At 37.0% G+C, this 17,253-nt stretch overlaps 1 protein-coding gene across 4 annotated transcripts in view; it reads right to left on the bottom strand.

Annotated features, from left to right (window-relative positions):
• RBL2 (RB transcriptional corepressor like 2) overlaps positions 1-17,253 on the bottom strand; it is a 45,714-nt gene that overhangs the window by 10,730 nt on the left and 17,731 nt on the right. For 3 of the 4 annotated variants that reach the window (XM_065898468.1, XM_065898469.1, XM_065898470.1), the window contains exons 9-17: positions 10,775-10,941; positions 8,501-8,610; positions 7,683-7,786; positions 6,453-6,590; positions 4,819-4,983; positions 4,189-4,300; positions 1,353-1,622; positions 873-1,153; positions 596-772 (exon numbers count right to left, since the gene is read on the bottom strand). In XM_065898468.1, the coding sequence (XP_065754540.1) occupies positions 596-772; positions 873-1,153; positions 1,353-1,622; positions 4,189-4,300; positions 4,819-4,983; positions 6,453-6,590; positions 7,683-7,786; positions 8,501-8,610; positions 10,775-10,941 (1,524 nt within the window). The remainder of the gene's footprint in view (positions 1-595; positions 773-872; positions 1,154-1,352; positions 1,623-4,188; positions 4,301-4,818; positions 4,984-6,452; positions 6,591-7,682; positions 7,787-8,500; positions 8,611-10,774; positions 10,942-17,253) is intronic. The other variant, XM_065898471.1, reaches the window with a different exon arrangement.

Genomic DNA, 17,253 nt, shown 5'->3' with positions numbered 1-17,253 from the left:
AAAAAGTTACCAATGTTAAAACTTGAAACGTTTGCTTTAAAATGGGTAATGTTATGTGAGTTTCGCCTCAATAAATTATTTTAAAAAACAAAGTCAGATAATAAAAAGTGTTGATGAGAATGTGGAGAAATATGGACCTTCATATACTATCAGTGGAAATGTAAAATGGTGCAATGACTTTGGAAGACAGTCTGGCAGTTCCTCAAATAAACATAGAGTTTACCCTATGACCCAGCAATCCACCCTAAGGTATATACAGAAGCGAAATGAAAAGATGTCCACGCAGAAACTTGTATACAAATGTTCATAGCAGCGTTATTTATAATAGCCCCAAAGTAGAAACAATCTAAATGTCCATTACTGATGAATGGTAAACAAAATATTATATATGCATACAATAGAATACCATATTCCAAAATTGACTGTGGTGATTGTCACACATACCTATGAATGTAGTAAAATCCACTGAGCTGTGTGTTTTAAATGAGTGAATTATACGGTATGTGAATTTTATCTCAATAAAGCTGTTAAAAGTGTTCTGAGAGTAAGGAAGTAGCATCTTTACTTTTTCCTTTAAATTCCTAATGGTACTCACCTTTGCCATCACATAAATGGCACACATTAACAACTGGTCCAGATGTCTGTCCATCATAAGTTCAGGACACTGAATTATGGAGAATTCAAAGCAGGTCCAGATTTTTTTCCTCAGTTCATCTGAAATATCCAATTTAGCACAAAGGTCCCGAAGACGGACACCTGCTAAGTGATAAACCTAGTAGATAAACAAAAATATCTCAAACTTTGTTTATCTAACCCTTGTATTTCCCAAGCTCTAGAACTGGTAAGGGTACATTTTTCTTTAGAAAAATTACCTTTCTAAAGAAAAGCGATAAAGAGCTGGTCTTCCTGGGTCTAATATTGCTGCTGGTTAAAGGTAGGCCTTGTTTCTGCTGTTGTCCACCTGGGGAAATGTGTTGAATGGCCACCTGACCAGGGACTTGCAAGGTCGTTCCTGTCACCTGTTGAGAGCTTAAACTTCCAGCCAGGGCCTGAGCACTGAGGGGCTGGATGGAGCCAGTCACAGCTTGTGCCTGCCCCCCAACATTGACTTGGACTGGGAAGAATGTTATTCCTCCATTTTCATTGGCAATGCCTAAAATTTGTTTCAGAGAAAAAAAGCATGAAGAAAATGTTGATACTATAAGATTCTCCAGGCAGAGGTTTTCAATTATTTCCCCTCCCAACCCCTTTCCCCCACTCTTCTCTCATATCATCATTCCAGCCAAATTTCGAGTAACTTTCTAATAAGTGCCACAGAGAAGGAACGCAATATTCAACTCTGCCTTCCTTACCTTGTACAGGAATAGTCACTGTTTGTCCATTGTTGGCTGTGACAGTGGCTGTTGCCATGGTGACCAAAGTCTGTCCAGGAACTGGTGTGACAGAAACAGCTTCCCCAGATACATTCTGCACAGGGACAGCATTGACTAGAGGCTGTGGGGGGATGCGGCCAGGTGTCCCTCCATCAGTGGGGCTATCATTCTCAACAAATAGCCGCCTTCTGGTAGAGCTGGCTGTTGGGGAGCTGTACCTATCGTATAATGTGGTTGGAGACGTTATGCCTAGGGTTAAAAAAAGAAAAAATCATTTAACTCAAGGAGACAGATCTGACTTCCATCCTAGAAGTGATGTTCACAACTAATTAGTGCTTGAAATACTATATAATCAAAAACCAAAAATTACAGGAGTCACATCATAGTTACATTCAATGAATGAAAGTTCAACTGAATACTATTAAGAGCAAAACTTAAAGGAAGGATTTTTCTCTATGTGTCTCACAGTGTTCCCTTCTTCACTCCACCTTTTGGTAAATCAAACTAGACTTTGCCCTCCACTACCTGAGGACTGAGGGGCAATTTAAATAATTTTCTATTTTTCTACCATATCCAATTTCTACAGAACACTCATGTAAGATGTGATTTCACTGTAAAGATACTACTTGATAAGACTTGATGGATTTGATATTACTATGTATCATCTGGGAGCATTTACCCCCTGTTTTATGCATTTTTATCTTTGTCATTTTTTACATGTAGAAAGTTACTAAAATTCAATTCGGTTCTTTAGCAAGAATGGACATACATGTTTTGGATTCAATTAAGCTTAGTTTATTTTTTTTTAAACAACTTTACTGAGATATGATTCACACATATTTCACCCACTTAAATTGTACAATCCAGTGGTTCTCGGTATATTACTAGCTTTCTAAAATTGTGGTAAAATACGTATAGCATAGGACTTGGCATTTCACCTGCTGTTAAGTGTACAGCTCAGCGGCACTGCATTCACAGTGCTGTGCAAACACCAATAACATCTTTTCCAAAGCTTTTTCAACATCCCACACAGAAACTCTGTTAACCATTATAGTTAAGTATTCACACCACTGTCTGAATTTTTGAGAGGCATCCCTTTCCCTCTTCCATGTCCAGCTGTAAAAACTGCACATCACTGGGTTTTAAATATTAAAATCTATGTAGGGAGTTCATAAGAGGACTGACAGGAGCAGTTCTGACAGACTGTGGCTTAACATTATAATTTCCTGGTGATACAAAGGCAAATAAACATACTAGATTTATATTTGGAACAAAGCTGCAGAGTTAGGAAGAATACATTAATTATGATCATTATCTCTGGATAAACAACAAGGTCCTATTGTATAGCACAGGGAACTATATTCAATATCCTTTGATAATCCATTATGAAAAAGAATATGTATAACTGAGTCACTTTGCTATACAGCAGAAATTAACACAACATTGTAAATCAACTATACTTCAATAAAATTTTTTTAAAAGTGTTTCAAGGACTTCCCTAGCGGTCCAGTGGTTAAGACTCCATGCTTCCAATGCAGGGGACACAGGTTTGATCCCTGGGTGGGGAACTAGGATCCCACATACCGCGGGGCATGGCCAAAAAAAAAAAGTGTTTCAAATTATGATCGTTATCTCGTAAAATATTAAAAGCCCTCATGAAAATGGAGAAGTGATAAGTACAAAAAAATGAAGTTTAAAGTCAAGTCCTAATCCATTGATTAGGGAAGGAAAAACTCTACAGAAATAGGACTGAGGAAGACCAGCTATCAGATCTATGGGTCTGAGTGGATAATAAGCAGAAAAATAAACCATTAAGCCTTTATGCCTCCTCTTTCAAAAATGAGTAAGTTTTCATATAGATCATCCATATTCATTGAGTATGCACTGACACAGAGTGATTCCTCATTTTAAAACTGATCTTTCTTCTATAGCCAGTGCTTATCAATTACATTAAAAAGTTGATCTAGAAACAAGAATGTCCTTCTAATGCAATCCAAGGATTTAGAACTCTCTGGATTTACAGAATTGCTTTTTTTAAAAAGTAGTTTTATCTGATGTAAACTTAAACGTTGCACCTGGCAGATGTTATAAAGAACTGCCTAAAATGTAACCAGATGAAAAGCAAAATTTCTCTTTTCTGTACCTCAGGGCCAGCAATGCTGTTGTATTAACCAGGGTAGCACTGCTCAACTGACAAGAGTCAAAGCTGAACATGCTTGGGAATTCCCTGGCAGTCCAGTGGTTAGGACTTGCTTTCACTTCCACGGCCCGGGTTCAATCCCTGGTCAGGGAACTATGATCCCATAAGCTGCAAGGCACAGCCAAAAAAAAAAAAAAGCTGAACATGCTCAGGCCATTCAGTCCTCTTAACTCAATGGCTCATCTGTACCTAATTAGATCATACACTTTACCTTTAAGAAGATTTTTCTGTTTCTTCCGATTTTAAAAGTAATACATATTCATCTTTAAAAATTTACAGAAATCACCTAGAATTCTATTACCCAACAATAATCATTAATAGTTTGGTTTTTCCATTTCAGCCCTTTTGCATGCTTATAGAAAAAAGATACACTTAATAAATAGGAATCACATTACTATACAGCATTCTATCTATTTTAAAAGACACTTGACTTTTCACGCATTTTCCTGTGTTCTTTAATATTTTTCAAAAGCGTTAAAGTGATCCATGTGGTACTATAATGTACAGAATATTTTCTTCTATATACACCCTACTAACTTCACTTGTAGTTTTAGATGGAATTTAAATCTCCAGATGCTAGGCCCCAAAATACTTCCCTTAATATTTTAAACTTACTTCTTCCAAGTCCTCCAGCATCAGCACGAACTTCACTCACCCTTCTGGGAGTCAAAGGGGAGCCAGCAATACAAATTTCATCCGCTCTTTCCAGGTTCTGAGGTGGCATGACCTATTAGGGAATGTTTACACAGAATGCCATTATTCAAAAGAGTATTTTAATTAGAAATATAATAATAATCTAAGGCAAAAGAAAACTATCTTGGCTCATCAGTTATTCCACCTAAATAAAATCCCCTGTATTTTCCACTTTCATACTGAAGTTAAAAAAAATTCTGGCAGGCTTAAAAAATTCAAATCTAATAATTGGACACTAAATATAAATTAACCTTCATTACTGATTTAGAGAATTAGACAACCATTTTAAGGTATTGAAACTTGATTAGAAAATCAAGAAAGAACACTGAACTCTTACTCTGTCACTGAAACCTTGGGGCAGTCACAAATTATTTCTGACTCTTGGTTCCTCTTAGATATAGGGGTGATTGTACCAAATTAAACCCAGCTATTACCCTCCCATACTTATGAGGAAGATGCTAAGTTTAACTGTGGTCGGTGAAAGAGAATTATGAATAGACTATATATTGATATACTTTTATCATAGAAAGATGTTAACATCTTTTCACAAACCTCTTCACATGTAGGAACTCTGTTTTCATTGTCTCTAATTCTGTCCCAGAGTGGAGACTCTGGTTTCCATGCCAAATGATCCAAGATCTGTTCTTCAATCTGATTAAGGTGTTTTACCACCTCTCTACAAAGGCCATCTTCTGCTCTAATGAATACTTCTATCACCTGAAATTTTTAAAAATGTCTTGGTTTGTTTAGTAACAATAATTTTTTAACAAAAAAAATTGTTCAAGTGCAAAAGCAAAATTGGTAAACTTATTTAAGTTTTTTTACATATTTATAGAAACAAAAAAGTCAATTTATCAAAAATTACAAGTTTAAAGACTAGTACTATTTTGAAACAGGTGCTCTTCCTTTCACTATCTTTATAAATAATTATTTAAACTGCATGTATGAATTATATAAAATCTTTTGTATAGTGATACATTTCAAAGATCTTTAAATTAAAAATTTCAAAAATCTTTAAAAAACATGCCTTGTCTATTGAGATTAAAAAACATTACTCAAAATTTCATATTTATTTATTTATATATTTATTTATTTATTATTTTATTTTTGGCTGCATTGGGTCTTTGTTGCTGCTCATGGGCTTTCTCTAATTGCGGTGAGGAGGGGTTACTCTTCACTGTGGCGCACGGGCTTCTCATCGTGGTGGCGTCTCTTGTTACGGAGCACGGGCTCTAGGCGCACGGGGTTCAGTAGTTGTGGCACGCGGGCTCAGTAGTTGTGGCTTGCCGGCTTAACTGCTCTGCGGCAGGTGGGATCTTCCCGGACCAGGGCTCGAACCCGTGTCCCCTGCATTCACAGGCAGATTCTTAACCACTGCACCACCAGGGAAGTCCCAAAATTTCACATTTAAAACCTCTGAGCATTCAGTTTATGCCATTATAAAAATTAGTTTTGACTACTGTAGGAGAATTAAATCCATACACTAAATCAATATTAAGAGGGAAACCAAATCAATGCTATAATTCTGTGCCTCTATATAGTATGTGAAAAGGAGTTTTTTTTTTTTTTGAAAGACACTTTCACTTAATTTTCATAAAATAAAAAAGAAGGTTGTGGGGATTTCCCTGGTGGTCCAGTGGTTAAGAATCTGCCTTCCAATGCAGGGGACGCAGGTTCGATCCCTGGTCGGGGAACTAAGATCCCACGTGCCGCAGGGCAACTAAGCCTGTGCACCACAACTACTGAGCCTGCGCGCCTCAATGAAAGCTCTCGCATGGCGCAACGAAGATCCCGTGTTGTCGCAACTAAGCCCTGATGCAGCCAAATAAATAAGTCAAAAATTTTTTTAAAAAAAGAAGGTTGCTATCACGATTAGCTAGTGATATGTTTGCTACTTTTCTAAAACTTTCTTAGCGCATAAAATGAAAGTATTCTAAAAGACTTTATCAGACAAAAGGAGGAATTATATGAAACTTTTACACAAAATAGGTCTATACAATACATTGAAAGTATATAGTTCTTAAGACTCCTATTTCTTCTCGGCTCCCCATTTAGAGTGGAAATTATTAAATATGTAATTAAAAATAGAAGAAATGTACTCATATATTAAAATGAATTAGATGGCTAACCACAGGAAGTGGATCTCATCCACAATTTCCTCATCAGTTTCAGATTTTTAAAAATACCTTGTAAAAATGATAAAGTGGTACATCAAATATTTCAGTAATACATGGAAAATTCCCAGGAGGCTTATAAGAAAAAGTGACGACCTCAAGGCAGCAGGCCAAGAGCGATCTGTGGAATGCATCTTGTTCCAGAATGCCCTATTAAAAAAAACAAAGCTTTAACATTTAGAAACCTTTATATACCCTTCTGTATGTTTTCAAAATAAAAAAAACTGTCCTAAAACAGCCTTTTAAATTCCTACAACCGTATACAGCCATATAATATTTTTATTGAAGTACAGTTGATTTACAATATTATATTAGTTTCAGGTATACAGCCTAGTGATTCAGTATTTCTGCAGATTATACTCTAAATAAAGTTATTACAAGATAATGGCTATAATTGACTGTGTTATACAATATATCCTTGTTGCTTACCTATTTTTATACATAGTAGTTAGTATCTGTTAATCCCATATGCCTAATTTGCCCCTTCCCCCTTCCCTCTCCCCTTTGATAACCCAAGTTTGTTTTCTATATATGTGAGTCTGTTTCTGTTTTGCATAGTTTTTAGATTCCATATGTAAGTGATATAATACTGTATTTTTCTTTCTGTCTGATTTATTTCACTAAGCATAATAATCTCTAGGTCCATCCATGTTGCTGCAAATGGCAGAATTTCACTCTATTTTATGGCTCAGTAACATTCCATTGTATACACAGCCATATTTTTATATAGAATAAGAGAAGTGTGAATAGTTACAAGGAGTTAGAACAATTATTTGTCAATTTTACAATTTTCTCTAAAATGTTATTTAAAAATTAATTTTTAAAAAATTATTTTTATTGATGTCATTAAAAGTAATATCACTTGTACAATCTAGAAAAATTATCTTAGCCAAAGATCAATGGTTGAATGTTTATGTTAAATTCCTATATAGTCAATACTCAATTTATTCTATACATGGCTTGAATTAAAATTCTGTTATTTAAAAACCTCAATTAAGGTTAAGTCTGAACGTTTTAATCCTTGACTACAGAGTCTTACTACCTACAGAAACTGCTGCAATGAGGAACACTAAGTGGGGGACTGGAGGTAAGAGGACTCAGAACACAAGTTTTCTTAGATGCCAATCTTATTCCCTCAAAGCCATGTATTATTTTTTCAATAATGGCTTTTTTTTTTGGTGGGTGGGGCTGAAAGGAAACTACATTTTATTGTGGTGCTCAGTACATTAGCTATTTACTCACAGATAAATCCATGTCTCCCAGTCTTTTTTGTTCCTGCTCAATAACAGATTCTAACACTTTATAGTAAAGCATCTCTGCAAAACGAAAATGTTTGCTGGCAATTTCTGCATAAATAATAAAAAACACAAAAATCACATGCAAAGAACACAAATACTGGGGAAAATGAGGATCCATCCCATTCCCTACAGCAGAATAAAATTTAAAAACCAACCCAACACTTCATATACATGCACTTCCTACAGTTGCTATTTCAATCACCCCTAAGATTCCTTAATTTCATCTTCATGGTAACACTGAAATTTTTCTAAAATTGTGAAATGAAGTTTGCACATAAAAACTGCAATAGCATTCCATCAAGATTCACACTTTTTTTTTTTTTTTGTATTTTGAATAGAGCAGCTCTATGCTAAGACATATGTAATTGGTTTATTATTCCACTCCTACTTGGTATTCATACTTCATGACATCAAACAACTCCAATGGGTCTGGGCATGTAACAACTATTATATTCTGTCCTTGTTCTTATCATTTTGAAGAATCACTATAGTTCTATACTGAAAATCCAGTCTACAAAAGAAAACCAAAGATTTTTTTAAAGTGCCAGAAGTCCAACATAATAGAGGTTATCAGTCTAAAATTTCTCTCTTATTGAGAATGGCCCAGAAATCAGTTGGTTGACAGAAAAATTGGACATCCATATTCTGGCCCTCAGTCTAAAGTCAAATTTTTTCTTCATATTTCTGACTCGGTTTCCAAGAAAGGAATGCATGTAGTTAAAGTTCAAAGATGAGAACAATATAGATAATATTAAGCCTTACCTTTAGCACAATTACTGATATCCTCATCTGGCTGGGAATGCTGAGAATATATTTCATACATTTCTTTCAATCTGTTGGCTATAGCCTGGGTTGGATCTCTGGAACATGTCCTAAAAAAATAAGAAGAAATTATCTGATTTAAAGGTTTTGTCAAGTCACAAAGTGATAAACTATTTACAACTCTGTAATTTCAGAGTAATTTTAACCTGTAAATATAAAATACTTCAAAGAGAAACTATACACTTCCCTATTAATCCAGGAGATCCCATAATTCCTTATCAAAGGTGTTAGTATTACCATTTGAATGAAAAAATATTTCTTTCATGGAGCTGTACCTTTTACTGCAGTTAAGTTTAGGAACTTTGACCGGTGCCTATTTGATGTGCATGACCCACCTAGCCTACACATCTGCAATCACTGATGACAAACAAAACTGCCCTCAACTGTTTCCCTAGAGGGCAGTACATCTCTTATTAAGAACTCCTAGAAAAAAACAGAGTGAAGGGGTATATGATCTATACTACAACAAACTTATATAAATCATTACTGGCATTCTACATTTTCTCCTCTAAAATGAAGTTTATTTCATTGATTTTTTTTTTTTTTTACTAGAAAGGCAATATATGTTCGATGCAGAAGCATAATACAGAGGATCACCATGTGGGCTTTTGCAACAACTATGTCTTTATCTCGATCATAAACATAAATATTCTCTATAAAAATGCAGCAAGTTTAGAAAATTATAAAGGAAATATAATCAATTATAATCCTGGTAGAGATGGCTACTGAATATCATATGCAAGCAGAATTTTATTTATGAACATACACAGAGGTTACAAAAACAGGACCCTTTGGTTTTACCTAGTAGCTACTGGCAATATTTAACTCCACTAATGGTTATTTAAGATTAAAGAAGCTGCTACTCCTAGTTAGAGACTGTAAAGAGATCTGGAAGACATAACAGTTAAGACAGGCTTCTAAAATGTATTTATGAAATGCTTCTGAATTCTAGGTAAACAAGGACCATCTGAGAAATATGACTTAGGAAGAGGCCATACAGACAAACCCTGTTGGGTGTCAATCACAATCAAGTTTGCGAATAAAGTAGACTTCATGAAAATGTACAGGAAAATTAGTCAGCCTTGGTATTTAATAAGTCTAGCTATGAATGGGAAATTATTTTATGTTTATACAGAGCTTTCTTACACCATATCACCAGAAATCAAATTGGCTCCTATAGAGTCTACATCATTAAATCATAAATTTTTAGGAACAGGAGCAGTCTTGGAAGTAACTTTGTCAAATAAATTTGCCAAAAATTATGCACAGGTAATGAAATTCAGTCTATTGTGTTTTTCACTAATGCTTCCTGATATTCCTACTAGTATCAGACAGCTCAAAGGAACTCAAGGTAGTTGACTTCCTTTTCAGGCTAAGGGTGTTTTATAAAACTTAGAAAGTTACAGTGGTTTTACATTGGTTATGAATCTAACTGGCTATCTTTTCAAATCTGACCAACCCTTCAGAAATTTGCTCAGGTCCAATCCTCTTCCTGAAGCTCTTTGACAAACACCCATCTTTACAGATCCCCCGCTTCCCTGAAATCTTAAGAGAGAACAACTGGTAATAGATAGTTTGGTGCTTTATTCTACAGTGTCTAGTGTTATTAGTTACTATCTCCTGAACTATGTTAAAAAATAATCGAGAGCTATGGACTGAATGTTTGTGTTGCCCCCCTCCTTACCCCCTGCCCCAAATTTATATGTTGAAATCTAATCCCCAATGTGATGGTGTATGGAGGTGGGGCATTTGGGAGGGATTAGGTCATGAGGGTGGAGTCCTCATGAATGGAATTAGAGCCCTTATAAAGGAGACCCTAGAGAGCTCCTTTGCCTCCTTCTGCTACATGAGGACACAGCAAAAGACAGCTATCTATGAACCAGGAAGCAGTCCTCACCAGACACTGAATCCGTTAGCACCCTGATCTTGGACTTCCAGCCTCTAGAACTGTGAGAAATTTATTTCTGTTGTTTATAAGCAGTCTACCATATTCTGTTATAGCAGCCCAAGAAGACTAAGATACTGAGAAAAAAAGGGTCATTTTCTAGTCATACGTTTTATATTGCTATGTCCTCTAAAGACTAACAACAGAACTGAGCATGCAATTGATATAAAATTATCAGTGGGTGAATTAAGGCACAAAGGGTGAAAAAATAGAAAATTGGAAAATAGTCAACAACCAAATCTTAGAAGACAAGAATGGCTCAAACTAACCTTAGAATCTGTTCCAGTTTCTCACTTGGTGCATTCCTGAGGCCTGTGAGCATGGTGTGAAGACGACTCAAGCTATGTGTAGCTGTAGAAACTGGAGTCACACAAGGGCTGTTACCCTTAATGTACCTCACACCAGTAAGTGGGGTAGAGATCCTAAGTGCTTTAGACTAAAGAGGAGGAAAAAGAACATTATTTTAGGTCAAAAAGACCTAAACTACTTTCAATTACTTCATGAATGGGAATTTCAAGCTAATCAGAACTTTATATTATCAATAAATATTAGTGATTTCTGTCATTGTTCTTGGAATTTAAATGTTACACCACCAAGAGCCACGACTATCCATGTGAAATTGTGTGAAAGGACAATCTGCACTTTAGACAACTAAGAAGTTTGTCTCTTAGAAGTTAAATGTTTATGGGAATTCCCTGGCAGTCCAGTGGTTAGGACTCCACACTTTCACTGCTGAGGGCCTAGGTTCAATCCCTGGTCAGAGAACTAAGATCCCACCAACCACACCGTGTGGCACAGCCAAAAAAAAAAAGTAAAAATAAAATAAAAGGTTAAATGTTTAAGATAAGGCATAGTTCCCTATTATTCCTCCTTCAAAACTTAAGCTTGGGGCTTCCCTGGTGGCACAGTGGTTGAGAGTCCGCGTGCCGATGCAGGGGACACAGGTTCGTGCCCCGGTACGGGAAGTTCCCACATGCCGCGGAAAAGCTGGGTCCGTGAGCCATGGCCGCTGAGCCTGCGTGTCCGGAGCCTGTGCTCTGCAACGGGAGAGGCCACAACAGTGAGAGGCCCGTGTACCACAAAAAACAAAAACTTGAGCTTGAAGGCAAACATAAGCATGAAAATATTAAGGCTATCTCTGACAAACAGAATTTCACCGTTCCCATCTACTGCTATTTTTGTAATTACTCAAAGATTGACAAAGGAAAGCTGAGAATAAATCTGGCCCAAATGAAATCCATGATTTAATAAAAGCTCATCTAAATAATCAAATTTGGACTGTCCTGGTGGCGCAGTGGTTAAGAATCCACCTGCCAATGCAGGAGACATGGGTTCAAGCCCTGGTCCGTGAAGATCCCACATGTCGTGGAGCAACTAAGCCCATGCGCCACAACTACTGAGCCTGCGCTCTAGAGCCTGTGAGCCACAACTGCTGAGCCCATGTGCCACAACTACTGAAACCCATGTGCCTAGAGCCCATGCTCCACAACAAGAGAAGCCACCACAATGAGAAGCCCCCACAATGCAACAAAGAGTAGCCCCAGCTCGCCGCAACTAGAGAAAGCCCATGCGCAGCAACGAAGACCCAACACAGCCAAAAATAAATAAATAAAATAAATTTATAAAAAAATAAAAAATAATCAAATTTGCTTCACAGAGAGGATAAAACAAACATTCTTAGATGCAGAATACAATCTGATGCAGAACAGCCTTCTTCAGTCTTCTTGCCCTTCTTTACCTTTAGTTACTAGAACCTATCAGTTTTTCCCCCCAAAGCAGAGAGATCTTCAGAGAAATAAGTTTAAGTGAAATTCTTGAACACAAATATGAAAAAGATATAACTTAACGTCAAGAATTTAAGCATGAATACATAGGCTATAAATTTAAGAAAACTGAAATCGTATCAAGTATCTTTTCCGACCACAACGCTACAAGACCAGATATCAATTACAGGAAAATATCTGTAAAAAATACAAACACATGGAGGCTAAACAATACACTACTTAATATCCAAGAGATCACTGAAGAAATCAAAGAGGAAATCAAAAAATACCTAGAAACAAGTGACAATGAAAACACGACGGCCCAAAACCTATGGGAGGCAGCAAAAGCAGTTCTAAGAGGGAAGTTTATAGCAATACAATCCTACCTTAAGAAACAAGAAACATCTCAAATAAACAACCTAACCTTGCACCTAAAGCAATTAGAGAAAGAAGAACAAAAAACACCCAAAGTTAGCAGAAGGAAAGAAATCATAAAGATCAGATCAGAAATAAATGAAAAAGAAATGAAGGAAACGATAGCAAAGATCAATAAAACTAAAAGCTGGTTCTTTGAGAAGATAAACAAAATTGATAAACCATTAGCCAGACTCATCAAGCAAAAAAGGGAGAAGACGCAAATCAATAGAATTAGAAGTGAAAAAGGAGAAGTAACAACTGACACTGCTGAAATACAAAGGATCATGAGAGATTACTACAAGCAACTATATGCCCCAAAAATGGACAACCCGGGGGCTTCCCTGGTGGCGTAGTGGTTGAGAGTCCGCCTGCTGATGCAGGGGACACAGGTTCATGCCCCAGTCCGGGAGGATCCCACATGCCACGGAGCGGCTGGGCCCGTGAGCCATGGCTGCTGAGCCTGTGCGTCTGGAGCCTGTGCTCTGCAACGGGAGAGGCCACAACAGTGAGAAGCCTGTGTACCGCAAAAAAAAAAAAAAAAAGGACACCCTGGAGAAATGGACAAATTCTTAGAAATGCACAACCTTCCAAGACTGAACCAGGAAAAATAGAAAATATGAACAGACCAATCACAAGCACTGAAATTTAAACTGTGATTAAACATCTTCCAAGAAACAAAAGCCCAAGACCAGATGACTTTACAGGCAAATTCTATCATTTAGAGAAGAGCTAACACCCATCCTTCTCAAAATCTTCCAAAATATAGCAGAGGGAGGAACACTCCCAAACTCATTCTACGAGGCCACCATCACCCTAATACCAAAACCAGACAAAGATGTCACAAAGAAAGAAAACTACAGGCCAATAACACTGATGAACATAGATGCAAAAATCCTCAACAAAATACTAGCAAACAGGGCTTCCCTTGTGGCACAGTGGTTAAGAGTCCACCTGCCAATGCAGGGGATACAGGTTTGAGCCCTGGTCCGGGAAGATCCCACATATGACGGAGCAACTAAGCCCGTGCGCCACAACTACTGAGCCCGTGCGCCACAACTACTGAGCCGGTGCACCTAGAGACTGTGCTCCACAATAAGAGACGCCACCGCAATGAAAAGCCCGTGCACTGCAACAAAGAGTAGCTCACTGCAACTAGAGAAAGCCTGCATGCGGCAACAAAGACCCAATGCAGCCAAAAACAAATAAATAAAATTTTAAAAAATACTAGCAAACAGAATCCAACAGCACATTAAAAGGATCATATACCATGATCAAGTGGGGTTTATCCCAGGAATACAAGGAGTCTTCAATATACGCAAATCAATCAATGTGATACACCATATTAACAAACTGAAGGAGAAAAACTATATGAACATCTCAATAAATGCAGAGAAAGCTTTCAACAAAATCCCATTTATGATAAAAACCCTCCAGAAAGCAGGCATAGAGGGAACTTTCCTCAACATAATAAAGGCCATATATGACAAATCCACAGCCGACATTGTCCTCAATGGTGAAAAACTGAAAGCATTTCCACTAAGATCAGGAACAAGACAAGGCTGCACACTCTCACCACTATTATTCAACATAGTTTTGGATGTTTTAGCCACAGCAATCAGAGAATAAAAAGAAATAAAAGGAATCCAAATTGGAAAAGAAGAAGTAAATCGGTCACTGTTTGCAGATGACATGATACTATACATAGAGAATCCTAAAGATGCCACCAGAAAACTACTAGAGCTAATCAATGAATTTGGTAAAGTAGCAGGATACAAAAACTAATGCACAGAAATCTCTTGCAATCCTATTCACTAATGATGAAAAATCTGAAAGTGAAATTAAGAAAACACTCCCATTTACCACTGCAACAAAAAGAATAAAATATCTAGCAATAAACCTACCTAAGGAGACAAGAGGCCTGTATGCAGAAAATTATAAGACACTGATGAAAGAAATTAATGATACAAATAGATGGAGAGATGTACCATGTTCTTGGATTGGAAGAATCACCACTGTGAAAATGACTATACTACCCAAAGCAATCTACAGATTCAATGCAATCCCTATCAAACTACCAATGGCATTTTCACAGAACTAGTACAAAAAATTTCACAATTTGTATGGAAACACAGACCCCGAATAACCAAAGCAATCTTGAGAAAGAAAAATGGAGCTGGAGGAATCACACTCCCAGACTTCAGACTATACTACAAAGCTACAGTAATCAAGACAGTATGGTACTGGCACAAAAACAGAAAGATAGATAAATGGAACAGGATAGAAAGCCCAGAGATAAACCCACACACATATGGTCACCTTATCTTTGATAAAGGAGGCAGGAATGTACAGTGGAGAAAGGACAGCCTCTTCAGTAAGTGGTGCTGGGAAAACTGGACAGGTACATGTAAAGGTATGAGATTAGTATACTCCCTAACACCATACACAAAAATAAGCTCAAAATGGATTAAAGACCTAAATATAAGGCCAGAAACTATCAAACTCTTAGAGGAAAACATAGGCAGAACACTCTATGACATAAATCACAGCAAGATCCTTTCTGATCCACCTCCTAGAGAAATGGAAAACAAAAATAAACAAATAGGACCTAATGAAACTTAAAAGCTTTTGCATAGCAAAGGAAACCATAAACAAGATGAAAAGAAAACCCTCAGAATGGGAGAAAATATTTGCAAATGAGGCAACTGACAAAGGACTAATCTCCAAAATGTACAAGCAGCTCATGCAGCTCAATATCAGAAAAACAAATAACCCAATCCAAAAATAGGCAGAAGACCATACAGACATTTCTCCAAAGAAGATATACAGATTGCCAACAAACATGTAAAAGAATGCTGAACATCATTAATCATTAGAGAAATGCAAGTCAAAACTACAATGAGATATCATCTTACACCAGTCAGAATGGCCACCATCAAAAAATCTACAAACAGTAAATGCTGGAGAGGGTGTGGAGAAAAGGGAACCCTCTTGCACTGTTGGTGGGAATATAAATTGATACAGCCACTATGAAGAACAGTATGGAGGTTCCTTAAAAAAGTAAAAATAGAAGTACTGTATGACCCAGCAATCCCACTACTGGGCATATACCCCGAGAAAACCATAATTCAAAAAGAGTCATGAACCAAAATGTTCATTGCAGCTCTATTTACAATAGCCAGGACATGGAAGCAACCTAAGTGTCCATTAACAGATGAATGGATAAAGAAGATGTGGCACATATATACAATGGAATATTACTCAGCCATAAAAAGAAACGAAATTGAGTTATTTGTAGTGTGGTGGATAGACCTGGAGTCTGTCATACAGAGTGGTAGTCAGAAAGAGAAAAACAAATACCATACGCTAACACATATATATGGAATCTGAAAAAAAAAAAAAGAAAATGGTCATGAAGAACCTAGGGGCAAGGCAGGAATAAAGACACAGACCTACTAGAGAATGGACTTGAGGATATGGGGAGGGGGAAGGGTAAGCTGGGACAAAGTGAGAGAGTGGCATGGACATATATTTACTACCAAACGTAAAATAGATAGCTAGTGGGAAGCAGCCGCATTGCACACGGAGATCTGCTCGGTGCTTTGTGACCACCTAGATGGGTGGGATAGGGAGGGTCGGAGGGAGGGAGATGCAAGAGGGAAGAGATATAGGGACATATATATATGTATAATTGATTCACTTTGTTATACAGCAGAAACTAACACACCATTGTAAAGCAATTATACTCCAATAAAGATGTTAAAAAAATACATAGGCTAATAAAATATCTTTTCTAATTTTTCCAACAAACTCTGAAAGGTTAAGATAGCTAAAGAGTTTTTTACTATTCAAGATAGACTATATTTCCCTATGTATTAAATGTGCTTATTCTAGAGATAGTTGTAAAAACACCCAGCAAAATTTTTACCTGGCAACAGAACTATTCAAGTTTCATGAGATACAGAAAAACACAGTAATTTGCCATACAGAAATAAATCTATATGTGTTTTCTCTGTGAATTAAACAAGAGTAGAGCCAAGACTTTCACTTTGTTTCAAAGAAATTAATTCTGTAATTTTTTTTAGGTCAATAAGATGATCTACGTAGATTAACTACATTCAGAAGATTTCTCCCTATATTTAACAGCTTTTCTTACAGCCACCTTCTTCCCTGTTTATGAACCAGTGCATTGCTGGGAGGAGAAGCAACAGCAGCCAGCAGCATCTTACCACGTGGCCCACAGGTAGCAGCACTTCCACAAAGGAAATGACATACGACGACCACAAACAACTTCCTGCCTGTAGTCCTCAAGGTCAGCATGGGGCTTCTTGGTAGCCCTGTTTAAGTTCTTAGTTTAAAGCTTCCTGTGCATTCTGATCAAGAAGAGTCTCTCTTTAACTTCTTAGACCTCTTTTATTGTCTATCAACTCATACTACTAGGTAACCTCTCTTAATTCCATGGCTTTAAAAGCCATCCGTATCCTAATGACACTATATATATCCTAAGGGTATATATATATATATATACAGCCCTTACTTTTGCTGTGAGCTCTAGTCTTGTACCTCTAAAC

The sequence above is a fragment of the Phocoena phocoena genome, chromosome 20, assembly GCF_963924675.1.
Source record: "Phocoena phocoena chromosome 20, mPhoPho1.1, whole genome shotgun sequence".
Lineage (NCBI taxonomy): Eukaryota > Metazoa > Chordata > Mammalia > Artiodactyla > Phocoenidae > Phocoena > Phocoena phocoena.
This window is presented reverse-complemented; position numbering and strand designations above follow the sequence as displayed.